A 16,615-nucleotide genomic window follows, 5' to 3' on the forward strand; every position below is an offset into this window, starting at 1 on the left:
TTCTTGGTAACATCTAAATTCTCTCCATTCAGACACAGATTCCTACTCTTTCATAAATATTCTCCTGTGCGCGCGCGCGCGTGTGTGTGTGTGTGTGTGTGTGTGTGTGTGTATGGGGGTGCAGGAGGGTGCAGGAAGATTCTCTAGTGGCTGTTCCTGGTAACCTCTCTTGGATTTGTTTTTTCTAAGCCTATTTAATCTCCAAGTTAGTATTCCAGACATTCTCCAGCAAGCAGTTTGAGATGTGAGCCCACGTCCTGTCTCCGGCACCATCCTGGGGGTTACATGGATTCTCCAACATAGAATCATTAGCGCTGGAGTCCAGTTTGAGGTCAGTAAAACAAACCATCCAAGAAACACAAAACGATCTGGTATACCTTTCCCCACTCCCTCACCCAAGTTCTACCCGTTTCTCAAGTTTTTGCCCAAATCATTCCTCTCGATGCATTTTCAGTTGGAACTACAGTAGTGTTTTTCTTGTTAATGTTTCCACAAAGCTTGTTAGAGATTGAATTTGCTCCAGTTGGCCTCAAGGGATTTTTAAACAGTTGTTTCCAGTATAACTACAATCAGAACACGGATTCCCCACAGCATTTGTTTACAAGTCTGCAACCACACCAGAGGGAGTGTAGGATACGGGGAGAGGGGGGTCCAGGCTTCACCGTCTTTGTTTCTGCAGTGCCTCGCATGTGCTAGGGACTCCGCGTTTGTCGACTGAACCTGCGAGGGCCCCGGGAGGGAGGGGAGCCGGCTAGGGTGTGGAACGCTGCGCCGGACGCAGAACTGAGGTTTAGCCACGCTCGGTCGACCTTAAACCTCTTCCTGCCCGCCCCTCCTTCCCGGACCAAAACCAGCCCTTAAACGCGGGCTAGGCGCAGGCTAGAGGCGGGTGCGGGATCGCCGGGCGCCTGCGCAGGCAGCCGCCAGGTGGGCAGGTAGCTGGGCGGGGCGTGCCGTGGTTGGCTGCGGCGGGGGCCGAGCACTCGGAAGAGCCCGCGACTCAGCCAGAGCAACAGGCGGCTGGCCGGGGGCTGGAACCGGGGTGGACCGGGCCCGCCATGGACAAGCTGAAGAAGGTGCTGAGCGGGCAGGACACCGAGGACCGGGGCGGCCTGTCAGAGGTGAGTGCGCCGCGGCGCCCAGCCGCCTGGCCGCGCCCTCTCCGCCCCGAGGCTGCTGCGCCCCCGCCTCGGTGGAGGGTCGGCGGGGGGCCTGGGAGCGCGCCGGGGCTCGGGGGTCCGGGTGACACCGGAGCCCCGCCCCCAGCTCCGCCGGCGCCTGTTGCTGGCTGGTAGGAAAGGCAAGCAGGACTTCCAGGATTTCGTGGAAAGCAGCTCTGCCCCTGCTCCTTCCCCCTCCTCTCCAGAGCTCCGGACCCCCGCGCTCCCCCCACTCCCCACCTCAGGTACCAGGGCCCAGACACTCTGCACAGGACAGTCGGCACCTGTTTACTTTTTTGTCCTGCACCCTTCAGCCTTCCGCGTCCCATCCCCCCACAAAGGGAGGGCCGAGCTGGAGCAAAACCTAGAAACATCTGCGAAGGGGAGGGCGGATATTCCCGTTCGGCGGCCCCATCCCTGCAGGCCAGGGAAAGGGCTTTAGGGCCGAGCTAGGCTGGGGCCTCTAGGGTAGATCGCCTGCGCCGGGGGCCTGGGTGACCGCCCCTCCTCGCTGCCCACCGCGAGGCGGGGCTGGTGGCCGCGCCCAGGTGCTCTCGGCTGCGTTCCTGCCCAGTTTAGGCTGTGGGGTGTGACACTCGCACCCGACCTTGTGCGCACTCTTGCTGTAAACTACCCCCAGGAAAACCGTGAACTCCTGGACGGCTGGGACCACATCTTGTTTCTCTGTGCACACACTTCACGTAGACTCCGTAGGCGCCCAGGACCTGAGGCCGCCTGCACACTTGTTTGTTTTTTTAGAAAGGTTTGGTCGAGCTGAAACTTGGGCATTAATGCCCTATCTTCTAGAGCCACACAGGATGTTTATTTCCTATTTCTAGTGCTTAGAGTTTTGTTATTTTTTTTCTCCGTGAATGATAAAATAAGATTTCTCTTTATTTTTTGGCATATTCCGTGGGCCTCAGTTTCCTCATCTGTAAAATGAAGCTCTTGCACAAGATAATATGGCTTCTTTCAAGTTGGAGCCTAAGTTTTTCCTCATCAGTGTCTCACGTGGCTATCTCAGCATGCTGTTTTCACTCGCTTTTGTGGTTGTTGATTTTATTCTGACTTTTGTGTGACCCTGATACCTCCACGCCCACCATGAAATCTTGGAACCCTAAAAGTTGCTCTCTGAATCTTCACCTTGAAGAAGCAACACTACAGACATTGAGTGTTTTAGAAATTGGAGTTTAACTTTTTTTTGACATTTCCAAACAGCCTGTGGCTTCTTTTAAATCTGTTGCCTTTATGAATTGGTCAAGGCTCGCTAATAATTTCATGAGTTCCTCGTTTTTTGATATCTGGCTTCTTGTATGAACTCACAAGCCAAACCTCAGACTGGGCCTAAGAAAACTTATGTGGTTGACAGTCATGCTTATCTAAAGCTTTATGTTGCATGGACTGTCAATAAGGTTTTAGAGCAGCTGGGGTTCAAGAGGGCGTTGCTTTCTCTTCCTGTGGACTCTTGTGGGGAGAGCGGGGATGATGCAGATATTTTGATTTAGAAAATCATCATGAAGTGGACAGACACTCAGGAGTGAACGATGTAGTGCAGATTGAAAACATAAAATGCTGAGTTAGTTTTTACCTAAAATAGTGAATGCCTGTGTTGGACACAATGAAGGGCTTTAAAGAGTTGTAAGCTCAGGCATGTAGAATCTATTTTAGAAAGACTAGGTGCTTCTGTCTGGTTCTAAAACACTGCTGTCACTTTCCTCTCTCTGAGTGTGAGATTCCTGTTTACATCATTGTGTGGCACTTCCTGAGTCCGCAACTAACCAGGAAGCATTTTGCGTCCAGCTGAATTCACTCTCAGGGTTGTTTTTGGCTCAGTTTTTACTTATTAGGGCAGGACCTCCTTGAAAATGTTGGTACTGACTTGATTGTCTCACATTTCCCATGATTTTGAGGCTGGCAAGGCTGGAGGATGCTGGTGAAATTTCTGTTTTGTGGGGGATATTGGACTTGGTGGTCTTAAAGTCTCTTCACATTCAGTTATAAAAACAGTCAGACATCACCAGAAGTGAGTGCTTTAAAAAACTGTTATCCTGTTAGCTAGTGGGAAGCAGCTGCATAGCACAGGGAGGTCAGCTGGGTGCTTTGCAACCACCTAGAGGGGTGGGATAGGGAGGGTGGGAGGGAGACACAAGAGGGAGGGGATATGGGGTTACACGTATGCATGTAGCTGATTCACTTTGTTATACAGCAGAAACTAACACAACACTGTAAAGCAATTTTATTCCAATAAAGATGTGAAAAAATTGTTATTCTTTTAATGCAAAAATAAAAATATGACTAGTTCTGTTTCTCCTACATATGAAACTGGGGAATTATAAAACTTGCCTGGTGATGTCTAATCACAGATGGCCTCTTGATGAGTTTTGTGATTGATACCTGGTCTTCATAAACCCACCTTCAATCTTCAATTCAGTTTCTATGGGCTTCTTTCTGAAACTACGGGCTTTATGTTTTCTCTACAGGATTGCAGGGACACGGAGGGTCTGAATTGTACCTGGTTTGAAAGCACAGGAATGAGGCAGTGTTCCTTTCTCACCTTCTTCCTGTTACCAACCCTGTTTCCCGGAACAGTTCTCAGCTTTTCTTCTTTTGGCAAGAGCCCCTCTTCTCTCCACATCCCAGAGTCAAAGGGACCCTTGTGCATAACTGCCCGTCAGACAGCCTGTGAGCTCTTTGCCTACAGATTCTATCCAGGTGCTATTCCAGCTACTCTAATTTCCCAAAAGTGCGCTAGCACAGTTTCCAGAAACCATGAATTTAAGGAGTTATTTTACATCAATGGAGTTGATTTTCACAAATTGGCACAAAGAAGTGTTTAGCTTTCACTGGATCCGGCTGGAAGTGGGGCAACAGTTTCCTCTGGCCTGTGACTAAGCATGCTTAGTGAAAGAACGTGCAACCATGTAGATGAAAAGTTATCGCCCCCTCCCTCATTTTGGCAAATAGGGTGACATTTGGATGGGAGTCAGCTTGAGAGACATGTAGAACCAGCGTGTTACTTTCCTTTTTAAAGCAGAAACCAGAACTGCTTCCTATCACGAGTGATTTTAATTTTTACAAGAGCTGGCATCTCACTGTCCTGTCGAGACTATTTTGTGCTCTAAATACCAAGGCCATGTCAAATTGATACTTAACCTTGTGGCTTATCCTGTAAAAAAATGGGTGAGGGCTTCCCTGGTGGTGTGGTGGTTGAGGGTCCGCCTGCCGATGCAGGGGACACAGGTTCGTGCCCCGGTCCGGGAGGATCCCACATGCCGCGGAGCGGCTGGGCCCGTGAGCCATGGCCGCTGAGCCTGCGCGTCCGGAGCCTGTGCTCCGCAGCGGGAGAGGCCACGACAGTGAGAGGCCCGCGTACCGCAAAAAACAAACAATCAAACAAACGGGTAAATCTTTTAAAATGTCTCTGTTGATGCCAAGTAATGCTCAGGCAAGCATTGGATTGAATCCAGTCCAATCCCACTACCACAATTTTCTTCTTCCACGTAGCTCTGTTCAGTTTTCCACCTTGGCAAGGTAAGTTCTTCGGTGCTTGCATGAGTAGGAAGAGTGGTGGCTTTCGATTTTCTCCTGTCCTTGTGGGAGGTTGAACAGGTGAGTCAGAAGGGGTCTAACCCGAGTGTCTGGGGTGCCAGTGAAGACTGGTAACAGAGCATCACAGGGCTCATTTTGGGGGAGAGGTTCCTAACGTGGGACCAGGTGGCCCCTCTGTCAGCTCCTAACACCCTACTCCCCCGGAGTGTCAACATCCTGAGCGTGCCATTCTGTGTAGGGTCATATGTTGCCATATGTTTCTGCAAGTGCTGTGTGTGTGTGATGAGCCCCACTTTCAATATGTGTGAACATATGGGGCAGATCACCTGCCCTGAATACCTGTCTCATGAGTGGGGAGGAAGCCATGCTGTAGTGAAGCCTGCCACGCCTGAGGAAACCTCTGGTCTTCCAGCTTCTAGTTTGACAGGAAGTTTAGAGACAGGGTTGAGAATAGGCCCCTGAGCTGGGAGCAGTCAAGGCTGAGGGAGTTGCCGGTTTAGTGACCCTGGGGACCTCTGCCACCACTGCCTTCCTCCATCAGCTGGGGGCACGTGTGGTCACCACATTGCCAGATGGGGACTGTGCTGGCCACTTGAGGTGAGCCCTGGGTGAATGAATATGCAGGGAGCCTGGCTGCCCTGCCTTGGCTGGGCAGGAGGAAAGGCCTTTGGTCTCCCTGGCAGCTGCCTGTGCAGCTTGGAGCAGCTGTGGCCACTGCATGAGGTTGACAGACTAGGAAGGTCTCTGGTGCAGACACTTGACTGTCATCTTTGACATGGGGAAGAAATCCTCAGGAGTTACTCACAGGCTCCCTTGCTTTAGTGGGGCTTTTCTGGAAATCTCGGCCTCCTCTGAACTTTGCTCTTGGGAAGGATTAAGCGTGGTGACAGAGGGGTGAGTAGGGCAGTCATTACTTAACTAGGATCCGTCTCACATGTGGGTGACTTGACTGATGCCGGCACCTTGAAGAACAACTTCTGCACCAAGAGTGAATAGACTCGGCTTAGAGTCCTGATTAGGATGAGAGCCTGAGCCCTCCCGGGTCCCAGAAAGGCCAGCAGGAGCAGTGAGTCCTGAAGCTTGGCTGGTTGACTTAGGAGACGGTGCCCCTTGGATCCAACTGCGCGAGTGCCACCCCTGTCTTTTCCCCTTTCCCTGGGCCCTGCCTGGGGGAGCTCACAGCTTTCCAGTTGTGGTCCTTATCCTGCCTAGGCTGCCGTAAAGGCTGAGGCTGCTCTAGGGTCTGCTGTCTTGCAGACGTGGGGTGCCGTGTCCGTGGGGACATGGGTTCGAGCCCTGCTCCAGGAAGATCCCACATGCTGCAGAGCAACTAAGCCCATGCGCCACAACTACTGAGCCTGCGCTCTAGAGCCCGCAGGCCACAACTACTGAGCCTGTATGCCACAACTACTGAAGCCCGTGTGCTGTAGGCCCTGTGTGCTGCAACTGCTGAGCCCACATGCTGCAACTACTGAAGTCCACGTGCCTAGAGCGTGAATGGCCATCATCAAAAAGTCTACAAACAGTAAACATTGGAGAGGGTATGGAGAAAAGGGAACCTTCCTACACTGTTGATGGGAGTGTAAATTGGTGCAGCCACTATGGAGAACAGTATGGAGGTTCCTTTAAGAGTAAAAATACAGTTATCATATGATCCAGCAATCCCACTCCTGGGCATGTATCCAGAAAAGATGAAAACTGTAGTTTGAAAAGGTACATGTACCCCAATGTTCATAGCAGCACTATTTACAATAGCCAAAATATGGAAGTAACCTAAGTGTCCATTGACAGAGGAATGGATAAAGAAGATGTGGTGTATGTGTGTGTGTGTATATATATATATATATATATATATATATACACACACACACACATATTCCATTTTATATGGAATATATATATTAATATACATATTAATTATATATAATGGAATATTAGCCATAAAAGTGAATGAAATAATGCCATTTGCAGCAATATGGATGGATGTGGAGATTATCATATGAAGTAATCAAAGACAAATATATGATATCACTTATATGTGGAATCTGAAAAAGTGATACAAATGAACTTATTTACAAAACAGAAACAGACTCAGACATAGAAAACAAATTTATGGTTACCAAAGGGGAAAGGGGGAGAAGGAAGGGATAAAATTAGGAGTTTGGGATTAACAGATACACACTACTATATATAAAATAGATAAACAACAAGGACTTACTGTATAGGATAGGGAACTATAGTGAATATCTTATAACAACCTATAATGGAAAAGAATCTGAAAAAGAATACGTACATGTATAACTGAATCACTTTGCTGTACAACTGAAACTAACACAACATTGTAAATCAACTACAGTTTTTAAAAAACAATCATGCTATACTCAAAGACTGAGTAATTGTATCTACCTAAAATTTGAGGAGACAAGCTCATTTACAATGTAAGACTAATTAAGTTAATTAAAGGGGAGTGGTGATTATAATAAAGTACATCTTATTCTAAGGACAGTAAACGATACACTTCTAAATAGCTGTGAAACCAGCAGAAAATTGGACGTAACAGTCTTTGACATATGCGTAGCCAAAAATTTCTTAAATATGGGTCCTTTTTAGATTTCAGCGTTTCCAGGTTTCTGTATTTTCTTTCACATGTATGGTTTCTGTCAGCTCTTTATGTTGGCCTGGATCCTTTAATTCTGCTTCTGTATTTGAATATCTACTTCATATATAACAACAAATAGTATACATAATTTAATAAATGACCAAGAGAAAATGGCCATATTTGTACTCACACACCTAATATCTTTCCACATCAGAGAGAGTGGAAATGTTATCAAAAGATATTTTACTGGGCTTCCCTGGTGGCGCGGTGGTTGGGAGTCCGCCTGCCGATGCAGGGGACGTGGGTTCGTGCCCTGGTCGAGGAAGATCCCACATGCCGCGGAGTGGCGGGGCCCGTGAGCCATGGCCGCTGAGCCTGCGCGTCCGGAGCCTGTGCTCCGCAACGGGAGAGGCCACAGCAGTGAGAGGCCCGCGTACCGGAAAAAAAAAAAAAAAAGATATTTTACTATTATTAAAACAGTAATAAGTGACCATTCTTCTCATGGAATTTGAATCATCTAAATTGAAATATAACTGTCTTATGCTACATAATATCCCATACTAATATGTTTGTCCTTACTTAATGTCAAAGATATTTGAAGATGATTTTACTTATAATAAACAGAACATGGTGGAGCATTTATGCATAGGATAATATTCTGGAACAGTCTCTGAGGTCAACCTTGGCATAATTTGACTTGTGGTTTAACGGTATCTTATTCTAAGTACCGTGATTTCGTCATAAACATGGTCAAATCATTTTGTGGTAAAAACAAGAGAAAGTACATATAGCATACATGACACAGTACAGCACTAGATAGATTTTTTTATAATAAACACTCTTTAGGAAAAATGGAATGCATGTGTTTTTCAAATATAATTTTTCTAAGATCTAAATCTATTACAAAGGCACATATCTTTAAAGCAATAAAACTTTAAAAATTTTGTAATATAAAGAACAGTGCACTCAAAAGAAAGAACCCAGTGATCATTCCATTCACTATTTTTCCACAGTTTTCTTTAACTCCTCTTTCGAACTCAATAGCATCTGTTGGATAATTTTATAATTCCCTACGGAGTAAGAAACCAGAAGTTATCTTTAAATTTCCATGGACGATTTTGCAGTTCATTATGGAGTAGGAAAGTAGATAATACCTATACATTGTCAAGATAAAGTTAAGGGACTTCCGTTTGTGCCACAGATTTTACCAAGAACCAAAAATGCTAAATTTCTCTATATGATTTCCAGTGATGGAAACAAGGCAGAGACAGTAGGCACCCAAAGTGGTGAGTTAGCGCTTTCCGGATGCCTGTCGTCCTCATGGAAGAGACCCTGGAACTATTTGTTGGCCCGTTTGTGTCTGTACATCTGCATCATCCTCTGACGGAACACGTCAAGCGTGTCTTCTTTGTGCTCCTGCCTGTCGGCACCCAACCTCTCCCCTTCCGAGGCAGTTCCCACGCTGACGGGCTCCCTGATGCCCTTCGCACAGGAGCCCAGGCCGTGGCCCTCCTTCCAGCCCATCTTCTGTAGCATCTGGACCCCCAGGTTCTTGTCGGTCAGGTTCTGCTGGGCGAAATCAAAGTCCTGGCGTTTCTTCTTCTTGGACACGGGACGACCCCGAGGCCTGTCATAGGCAATTCGAACCGGTTCGTGAACTTTGGGCTCCTGGATGAGACACAGCATAGCTGTGGGACACAGCTCGGGTCCCACCAGCCCATCTCTTCAATCCACTTCACTGTTTGTGAAGTGCATTGTGCTTGAGACAGAGTTTCCACCTCTGGAGATGTCCAACCAGAGGATCGGTAGCCTCTAATCAGCTGCTGGAGAAGAGATTCATGGCCGGATTCAGTGATCATGAGGGCTCCTGTAGCTATGCACAACTAGGATTCTGTGTTGCTGCCTTTCTCTGTACAAATTCTAAATTTAAGTATGTGTCCTTTGTTTTTGGTGATTAAATATGCATATACATGTATGTAATTAGTTTTTTAAATATTTCAGGTTGTGGAGGCAGCTTCATTAAGCTCGAGCACCAGAATAAAAGGCTTCATTGCCTGTTTTGCTGCAGGAATTCTCTGCTCACTGCTGGTAAGACCGCCCACCCCTCCGCCATCTTTTTCCCCCTGCGTTCCTTCCCGCTATCTTTCCACTTTCATCTACCTCCTTTTCTCTTCTGCTCTTCACTGAAATGCATGGATAAGAGGAGGGGGAGGAAAGGGAAGTGGTGAGGGAGGTAAGGGGGGCGCGGAGGGGAAAAGGTTCCTCTGTGCACTCCTGGTTCGGTGGCTGTGGTGGGGTGTTCCGCACGTGCGGATACTCTGTGCCTTATCTTTCAGGGAACTCTTCTGCTCTGGGTGCCCAGGAAGGGACTATACCTCTTCGCAGTGTTTTACACCTTTGGCAACATCGCATCTCTTGGGAGGTAACAGTTTTTTAAAATCTAACCTTAGCCAATTATTAGATGGGAAAATGGACGTGCGTTGTGTTTGGAGGGAGGTGAAAGAGGATGCTTCCATAGTTTTAAGGATTTGGAGAGAAAAGAAGTAGTTAAAATACATCACTTTCCGGCTTCCCTGGTGGCGCAGTGGTTGAGAGTCCTCCTGCCGATGCAGGGGACGTGGGTTCGTGCCCCGGTCTGGGAAGATCTCACATGCCGCGGAGCGGCTGGGCCCGTGAGCCATGCGCGTCCGGAGCCTGTGCTCCGCAATGGGAGAGGCCACAACAGTGAGAGGCCCATGTACTGCAAAAAAAACCAAACAAACAAAAAACCCTCCAAACTTCAACATATATATATTTTTTCTTTTTTAACTTCAACATATTTTTATATCTTAGTTCATCCTTGAAGTACCACTGGAGAAGGCAGGAACTGTACTACCATTGTGGTTTTACATGGCACGGAAGAGTTGAATGATTTCTTCAAAGTTTACCACACTGCCCTCTCCATTGCTCTAGTCTTCCTGCTGCTGCCCCTTGCTGATTGACTCACATGCTCACACCCTGTACTGGGCTCTGAGGATTCAAGGGTTTGGTTCCTGCTGTGATGGAGCTCACTGGCTGGCCAGGCAGACAGACATATAAACTGAGCAATGCTCAGTTGCTCCCTGAGCAATGCTCAGGGAAGGGCAAGTGAGCTGATCTGACGTGACCTGGGGAGACCGGAGGGCTTCCCGTAGAAGGTGATATCTGAGCTGCTTTTAGCTCTGGCCTCTATCACTGCTCACTACAGGAGTTCCTTGGTGGGCTTCTCTGCCTCTTTTATGGACCCTCGCCAGGCCATTTTCCACAGAACTGTGGAGCCATTCATTTATAGCCTTGCTTAGCCCCCTTAGTGGCTTCCCATTCCCTCTCAACGGGTGAAGTCCAAAACCCTCAGCATGCATATAGGACAGACTCTTCGAGTCGTTCTCCTCAGCCAGGCTGAACTTGGATTTCTCCAAACGTCCTTGTGCTTTGCTTGGGCTGTTTTCTGTGCCTGGGATGCTGCCCCGTCTGCGCCCCGCCTTTGATGGGTACTTGCTCATTTGTCAAGACCTGACTCAGAAGTCACCTCTTCCATGAGACTTCTCTTAATTCCCTTTTCCCCTCCAGAATCAATGACCTCCTTTATATGGGCTCTGTCTATCCCATATATATTTATGTGACAACACAGATAGCATTTTATTACACTGACTTGTTACAAGTCTACCACTTGACAAGGGCTACACTTCTGTCTTACTTGTCCCTAATTGTCCCCAAACCTAGGTCTTTTTCTGCCTGGAAATGTTAACCAAATGATTAAGTGCAATGCACTGGCCATGCTTAAACTTAATTTATTAATTCTGTTTTCTTTCAAGTTGTTTTTTTTAAATTTAATTTTTATTTTATTTTAGAGTATAGTTCGTTTACAGTGTTATGTTAGTTTTAGGTGTACAGCTAAGTGATTCAGTTATACATATACATATACCTATTCTTTTTCAGACACTTTTCCCATATAGGTTATTACAGAATGTTGAGTAGAGTTCCCTGTGCTATACAGTAGGTCCTTGTTGATTATCTATTTTACGTATAGTGGTATGTATATGTTAAGCCCGAACTCCTAATTTATCTCTCCCCACCACGTTTCCCCTTTGTTAACCATAAGTTTGTTTTCAAAGTCTGTGAGTCTGTTTCTGTTTTTTAGGTTCATTTGTATCATTTTTTTCTTCTGATTCCACATACGAGTGATATCATATGATATTTGTCTTTCTTTGTCTGGCTTACTTCACTTAGTATGATAATCTCTAAATTTATTAATTCTTATGATAGTATAATGCTGGCCCTTGGAGATGTCTAATCTTGCCTCCAAAGCTCTCTCAAATACTGACTTTTGGGGGGTTTTGCTTTGGGCAGACAGCATAGGTTATAATGTATAGTCTAGACTGAGCATAAATATATGGGTGTGTTGGTTAGTCCAAAAGAACTATTTAGCAAATCCTAATGGGACCAACTTTTCGAAGCATTGCCCAGGGAGATAATAAAGGGAGCGAATTGTTATTACTGGGTGTGTCTAGGAGTTTGTGGCTCTGCCTGTAATCTTTTATATTTTTGTATATATGCTGCATGTAATTTTTAAGGCCACCCTTGGCTATCGCTTCTTGTTCAACGTAGGCTCAAGAGTGCACTCAGCGCAAACACTTGACCTGGGAGTGCAGCTTTGAGTTCAAATGGAAGCTTAATGACAGTTCAAAGAGAGGTAGACTTATTTAACAAATTTTTGTTTTTAGAACACTCAGTAGCTAATGTCATCTGCCGGTGGGCTTGTATTAAATGCTGGCTGTAAACCAGCTACGCCTGGGGTGATGCCACACGGGGCGTTTCTGTCAGGAGTCGGGAAGCATGACCTATACCGGGCCCTGGCACTTGCCGTGTTAGGCGTGAGTGTCTGCTTCGTTTGTGTTTACTCTTTCTCACTGGCCACCTGTCAAGTTCCATCCCTACAGAAGGCATGCTGGGGCTGTCTTTTGGAGCTTGGGAATCCAATAGATGTGGGTTGGAATGCCAGCTCTTTTATGGGCTTAGCTGTGTGATCTTGGATAAGTAAATTAACCTTTCTGAGCTTTTATTTTCTCAGCTCTAAAATAAGTGTAATAATACCGAACTCACAGAATTGTTGAGGGGATGAAATGAGATCATGTACGCGATATCTAACGCTTAGCAAGTGTTCCATGCATCACAGATGATATTCCTATCAACATTAGAACTGTCCTCTGGAGATTACAAAAGAAAATGAAACGCTCTACCTTTTAATATAAACTACCTAAGCCTGTAAGATGTGGTTTTTCTTTTTTAGATCACCGGAGTCACTTTGGTTTGTTTGTTTCCATGGGTCGGTTGTGAAGGAGGCAAGGTAGCACCTGGAAGGGAGGGGTCCTCTAACCTAGTGGTTATGGACGTGGCTGCGGAGTCAGACCTACGTGCATCTATCTACGTCCTCACTCTACCGTGTATTCTAGTTGGGTGGCCTTAGATAAGTAACAGGTCCTTTCTGGACTTAAGCTTCTTTGTCTGCAAAATAAGTATGATGACTGTTCCTATAATCAACTTCATAAATTGTTAATGGACTAAATAAGAATGAGGCACAAAAGGCCCTGAGGCACAGTGCCTAGCTCAGTCGGAGCTTTTCAAGGGTCAGCTACTATTACTGCTATTATTGCCGCAGGTGAGCTGGGGGAGGTGATGGGGAGGCACCTTGGTTTACCTCGTGTGGTTCTGTTCCGGTCTGAACGGCTTGTGTGCGTTTGCCTCTTAGCACTCTCTTCCTCATGGGACCAATGAAACAGCTGAAGCGAATGATAGAGCCTACGCGTTTGATTGCAACCATCATGGTGCTGGTAAGGTCTGCCTGTTCCCTGGATGTCTAAAATAGGAGTGTTTGTTTCTGCTGTTTGCAATTTTTTTCCTCTTAAACCTAAAGACTTCTATCCTTTTCCCTTTCATCTTGACTTACTATCTGATGCCTGTAACCACTGTGGCAGAAGGGAGCATTCTTCATCTAATGATTTTTCCTCTCTTCCCCCGACTTGTGTTTCAGTTGGTGTTAAGGTCTGCCATTTCTATAAAGCCCCTCCAGAAGGTGTTGCTTCTTAAATTTGGCAAACTCATGTGGTAATAAGAGGGCTCGGACACCCTCCTGGTGGTGGGTGATGCCACATACAAGGAAAGCTTAGAGGGAATAACTGGGGAACACAGGGTTCATCCTCTCAAGTAGGTGTCCAGTCTCCTAGCATGGGCTGTTTTTCCCCTTGTCATTCTCTGACTTTGGGATCCTGTTTGTTTTTGTCAGTTTTCCTGAAGCACGTGTGGTTTCCTCATGGCCCAGCACCCCCGTTCCCTGCTCTCACCACAGTGTCTTCAGTCTTGTCCTATCTTCCTGTCCCATTAACCCAGAATGCCTCTCCCTTCCTTGGGCCCTTTCCTTCCATGGGACCATCCCATCATTCCAGACCACGTCCTCTGGACTGCTGTTACAGTTATCAGTATTGCAATGTCCAGACCTTGAGCAGCATACTTTGTAGTTTCATTTGTGTACGTCTCATTTGTTCAGGTGGGTAAGTTCTCTAAGGCCGTGGCCACACTTGCTCCTGTTTTGTGTCCTTTCAGAGCATTGGGCACCATGCTGGACACCAAGAAATTATTTTGGTCATATTTATTGAGTGGTTACTGATACAGCAGGACGGAGAGGACAGGCATGACTGACAGCTGGACTACTCATTGTTTTTGGCCATCCCTGGATGTAGATGGCCTGGATAAGTCTCTTGCAAAAAGAACTTACTAAGAAAGGACTCAGGGACAGTGTTAGGTGACGTGTAAACAAATAATTGACTCTCTGGCTGTGAGATTGACATCTAGTGTTAACCTTTGTCCTCACATGCCCTTTCTCCTCCAGACGCTAGTGTTTGGCACGAGTTAAAGAGGTGTGTGTTTAACCTACTTTAGTATATGTTGGAATGGAAGGATGGATGGATGGGTGGACCAGAAATGTGCTTGTGTTTGCTGGGCAGAGATTTTGGGAAAATTTGAAAGTAGAAGAGGATCCTTCTCTTTTTAATCTACATGAATCCTTATTGGCCAGTTTCATTTCACTGGGATTTGAACTCCTCTGCCGAAGACGGGTGCTCGCGTAGCTTCAGTGCTTTGAAATGAAGGATGCACTTGGTTGCTGTGATAACCACAGAATCTGATTACTGCAGTTTGATGTGTTGTTGTAAGTTTGTCAAGAATGATGTCTTTACAGTTTCTTCCCCTCCCTGTTATTGTATTAATTAAATAAAGTTTCCTTTCTCTCTCTAGTTGTGCATTACGCTTACCCTGTGTTCTGCCTTTTGGGTAAGTGTGTATTTTAATTTTCCTTAACCTTCTTGGTGTGTGCCTCTTGTCACACACGTACCTGTAACCGTATCATTTTTCTTCCAGTGGCACAACAGAGGGCTTGCTCTCATCTTCTGCATTTTGCAGTCTCTGGCCCTGACGTGGTAAGTAACCTTTTCGACAGTCCCTTCCCACATCGATCTCTGACTAACGCAGCTGAAGGAGATAAAATCCCACATGGTGTGGGTAGGAGGATTGGGAAAACAGAAGCTTTTCGACTTCAGAATCCTTAATGATGCGAGTCAAATCACACCGCAGAGCACCAAAGCCTGTCGACTCAGCCCACCGCCAGTAGGTGGCGTTAGTGGCCTTGAGTGGTCGTGGGAGGCTCTTTGCCCACTGTGGCATTTTTGCTGGGCTCAGGGTTGATTTTGAGATGTTACAAACGTTATTCAACCACTCACGTCTGGTAAGGGCAAGGACAATGAAGTTGTGTAGGGGCTGGTAAAAAGACGCTTGTGAGTTAAACAGGCATTAAAGAAAAGGGAAACTGGTAAGGAAAATCGTGAGTGTTACATTTGTGGTGGGATGAATCATTTAACAGAAGGACAGAGAGTGAATTGTCAGCGGCAGATGAGTAGCAGTGACTGACGCAATGGAAAACCGTGTGGCTGTGCGCCGTAGCAAAACCAGGGAGTTGTGCCCTAGGGGCCAAGCATAGTGAGAGGACCACTGGAGACATTATCATTCAGAGCCATGGATGGGGCTGTAGCTTCATGGCCATTTCAAACCTGTCCAACGTCAAAGTACGGGGGTGGTGGCACGTATGGAATCAATAACTTCTGAGACGTTTCTATAATATGTTCACGGTTTATCAAGGGATGATATCTGCCAGAACAGTTTCATAAAAATGTGACTTGATCTACTTTGGGAAAAAATGTTGGCTCTAATGCGAAGAAAGGAAGACTGTGAACGTTTTAAAGCTTCCAAGGATCAAATGTTGTCTTATTTGATAGAAATGCATCTTGAGACTGCAAGCTTAACGCCCATCCTTCCTTTTAGTAATTTTCGACTTTTGAATAAATGTACTTTCAAAATGCCCTTTGGAATTTATTCCAAGTAAGTCAGCTTTTGTACATGGTGAGAGTCAGCTACGGAGAAGCAGGACGGCCTGATTTTAATGTGACACATACAGTGTGGTAGTGGGTACTGAAAGGGCCTGGTGTGATGGCTTATGTTTATATTTTGGTTTTCTTCTCGGGGCAGAAATGAATCCCTACGTACACATGCCTTTCTTTGCATATAGACTGATTCTGACGCCATTTTTTAAAGGTTCCGCGTTCATATGTGCATAGTCAGACGGCCCTATTCCAACCCTGATGTGTTCCAACTCTATGTGCCTTCTTAGAGTTGATTGGCTTCCAGCCCGCCTGACACCCAGGCCTGGTCTTTGGGGGCGTGGCCAGCTTCCTCCCCTCTGTGGTTCCATTCTGGGCGAGGGGGCTGAGCTAACTGGGACCACCAAGATATCTGTGGGCTTGGGTTCTTAAAGAATCATAGCTTGCGTATACTTTCATCCACAGGGCAGTTGGTAGTGCGTTTTTTTTTTCTTTTTCTTTTCCTGCTCTCTTTTCTCTTCTTTTAAAATTATTAGGCACAGAGCAGAAAATTTATGCCAACGGGGTAGAAGTCGTATTCTGTTGCGAACTTGTAACATGTTAGAGGACAGCTGATCTGTGTTTTATTTGATGTTCCTTTAGCATAGGGCTTCCAGGTCATCTGGCTATCTGGAATCCGCCTGTTGTAGGTAAGGCTGCTGGCTCATTTGGTTAAAGCAGTAACCCCGTGAGGCTGAGGTGACAGTTGTCTCCCTACGGGCCTTCTGCCCTCCTACTTTGGCTACAGAGGACACCCCCTTCCCTGTTATACACGTGGCACCGTGCGCGCGCGCGTGTATGTGTGCGTGTGCGCACACGCCCTC

The 16,615-nt window shown here is 46.4% G+C and overlaps 1 protein-coding gene across 2 annotated transcripts in view; it reads left to right on the plus strand.

Moving 5' to 3' along the window:
- The first annotated feature begins 980 nt into the window (after positions 1–980).
- The window catches only part of SFT2D2 (SFT2 domain containing 2), a 361,103-nt gene continuing 345,468 nt past the window's right edge, over positions 981–16,615 (plus strand). The window contains exons 1-6 of one of the 2 annotated variants that reach the window (XR_009522341.1): positions 981–1,121; positions 9,310–9,396; positions 9,645–9,730; positions 13,076–13,157; positions 14,617–14,652; positions 14,740–14,900. Coding sequence is in view for 1 of the 2 variants with exons in the window: in XM_060033614.1 (XP_059889597.1) it covers positions 1,059–1,121; positions 9,310–9,396; positions 9,645–9,730; positions 13,076–13,157; positions 14,617–14,652; positions 14,740–14,798 (413 nt within the window). In the remaining variant the exon portion in view is untranslated. The remainder of the gene's footprint in view (positions 1,122–9,309; positions 9,397–9,644; positions 9,731–13,075; positions 13,158–14,616; positions 14,653–14,739; positions 14,901–16,615) is intronic. The other variant, XM_060033614.1, reaches the window with a different exon arrangement.

The sequence above is a fragment of the Delphinus delphis genome, chromosome 1 (genome assembly GCF_949987515.2).
Source record: "Delphinus delphis chromosome 1, mDelDel1.2, whole genome shotgun sequence".
In the NCBI taxonomy this organism is placed as follows: Eukaryota; Metazoa; Chordata; class Mammalia; order Artiodactyla; family Delphinidae; genus Delphinus; species Delphinus delphis.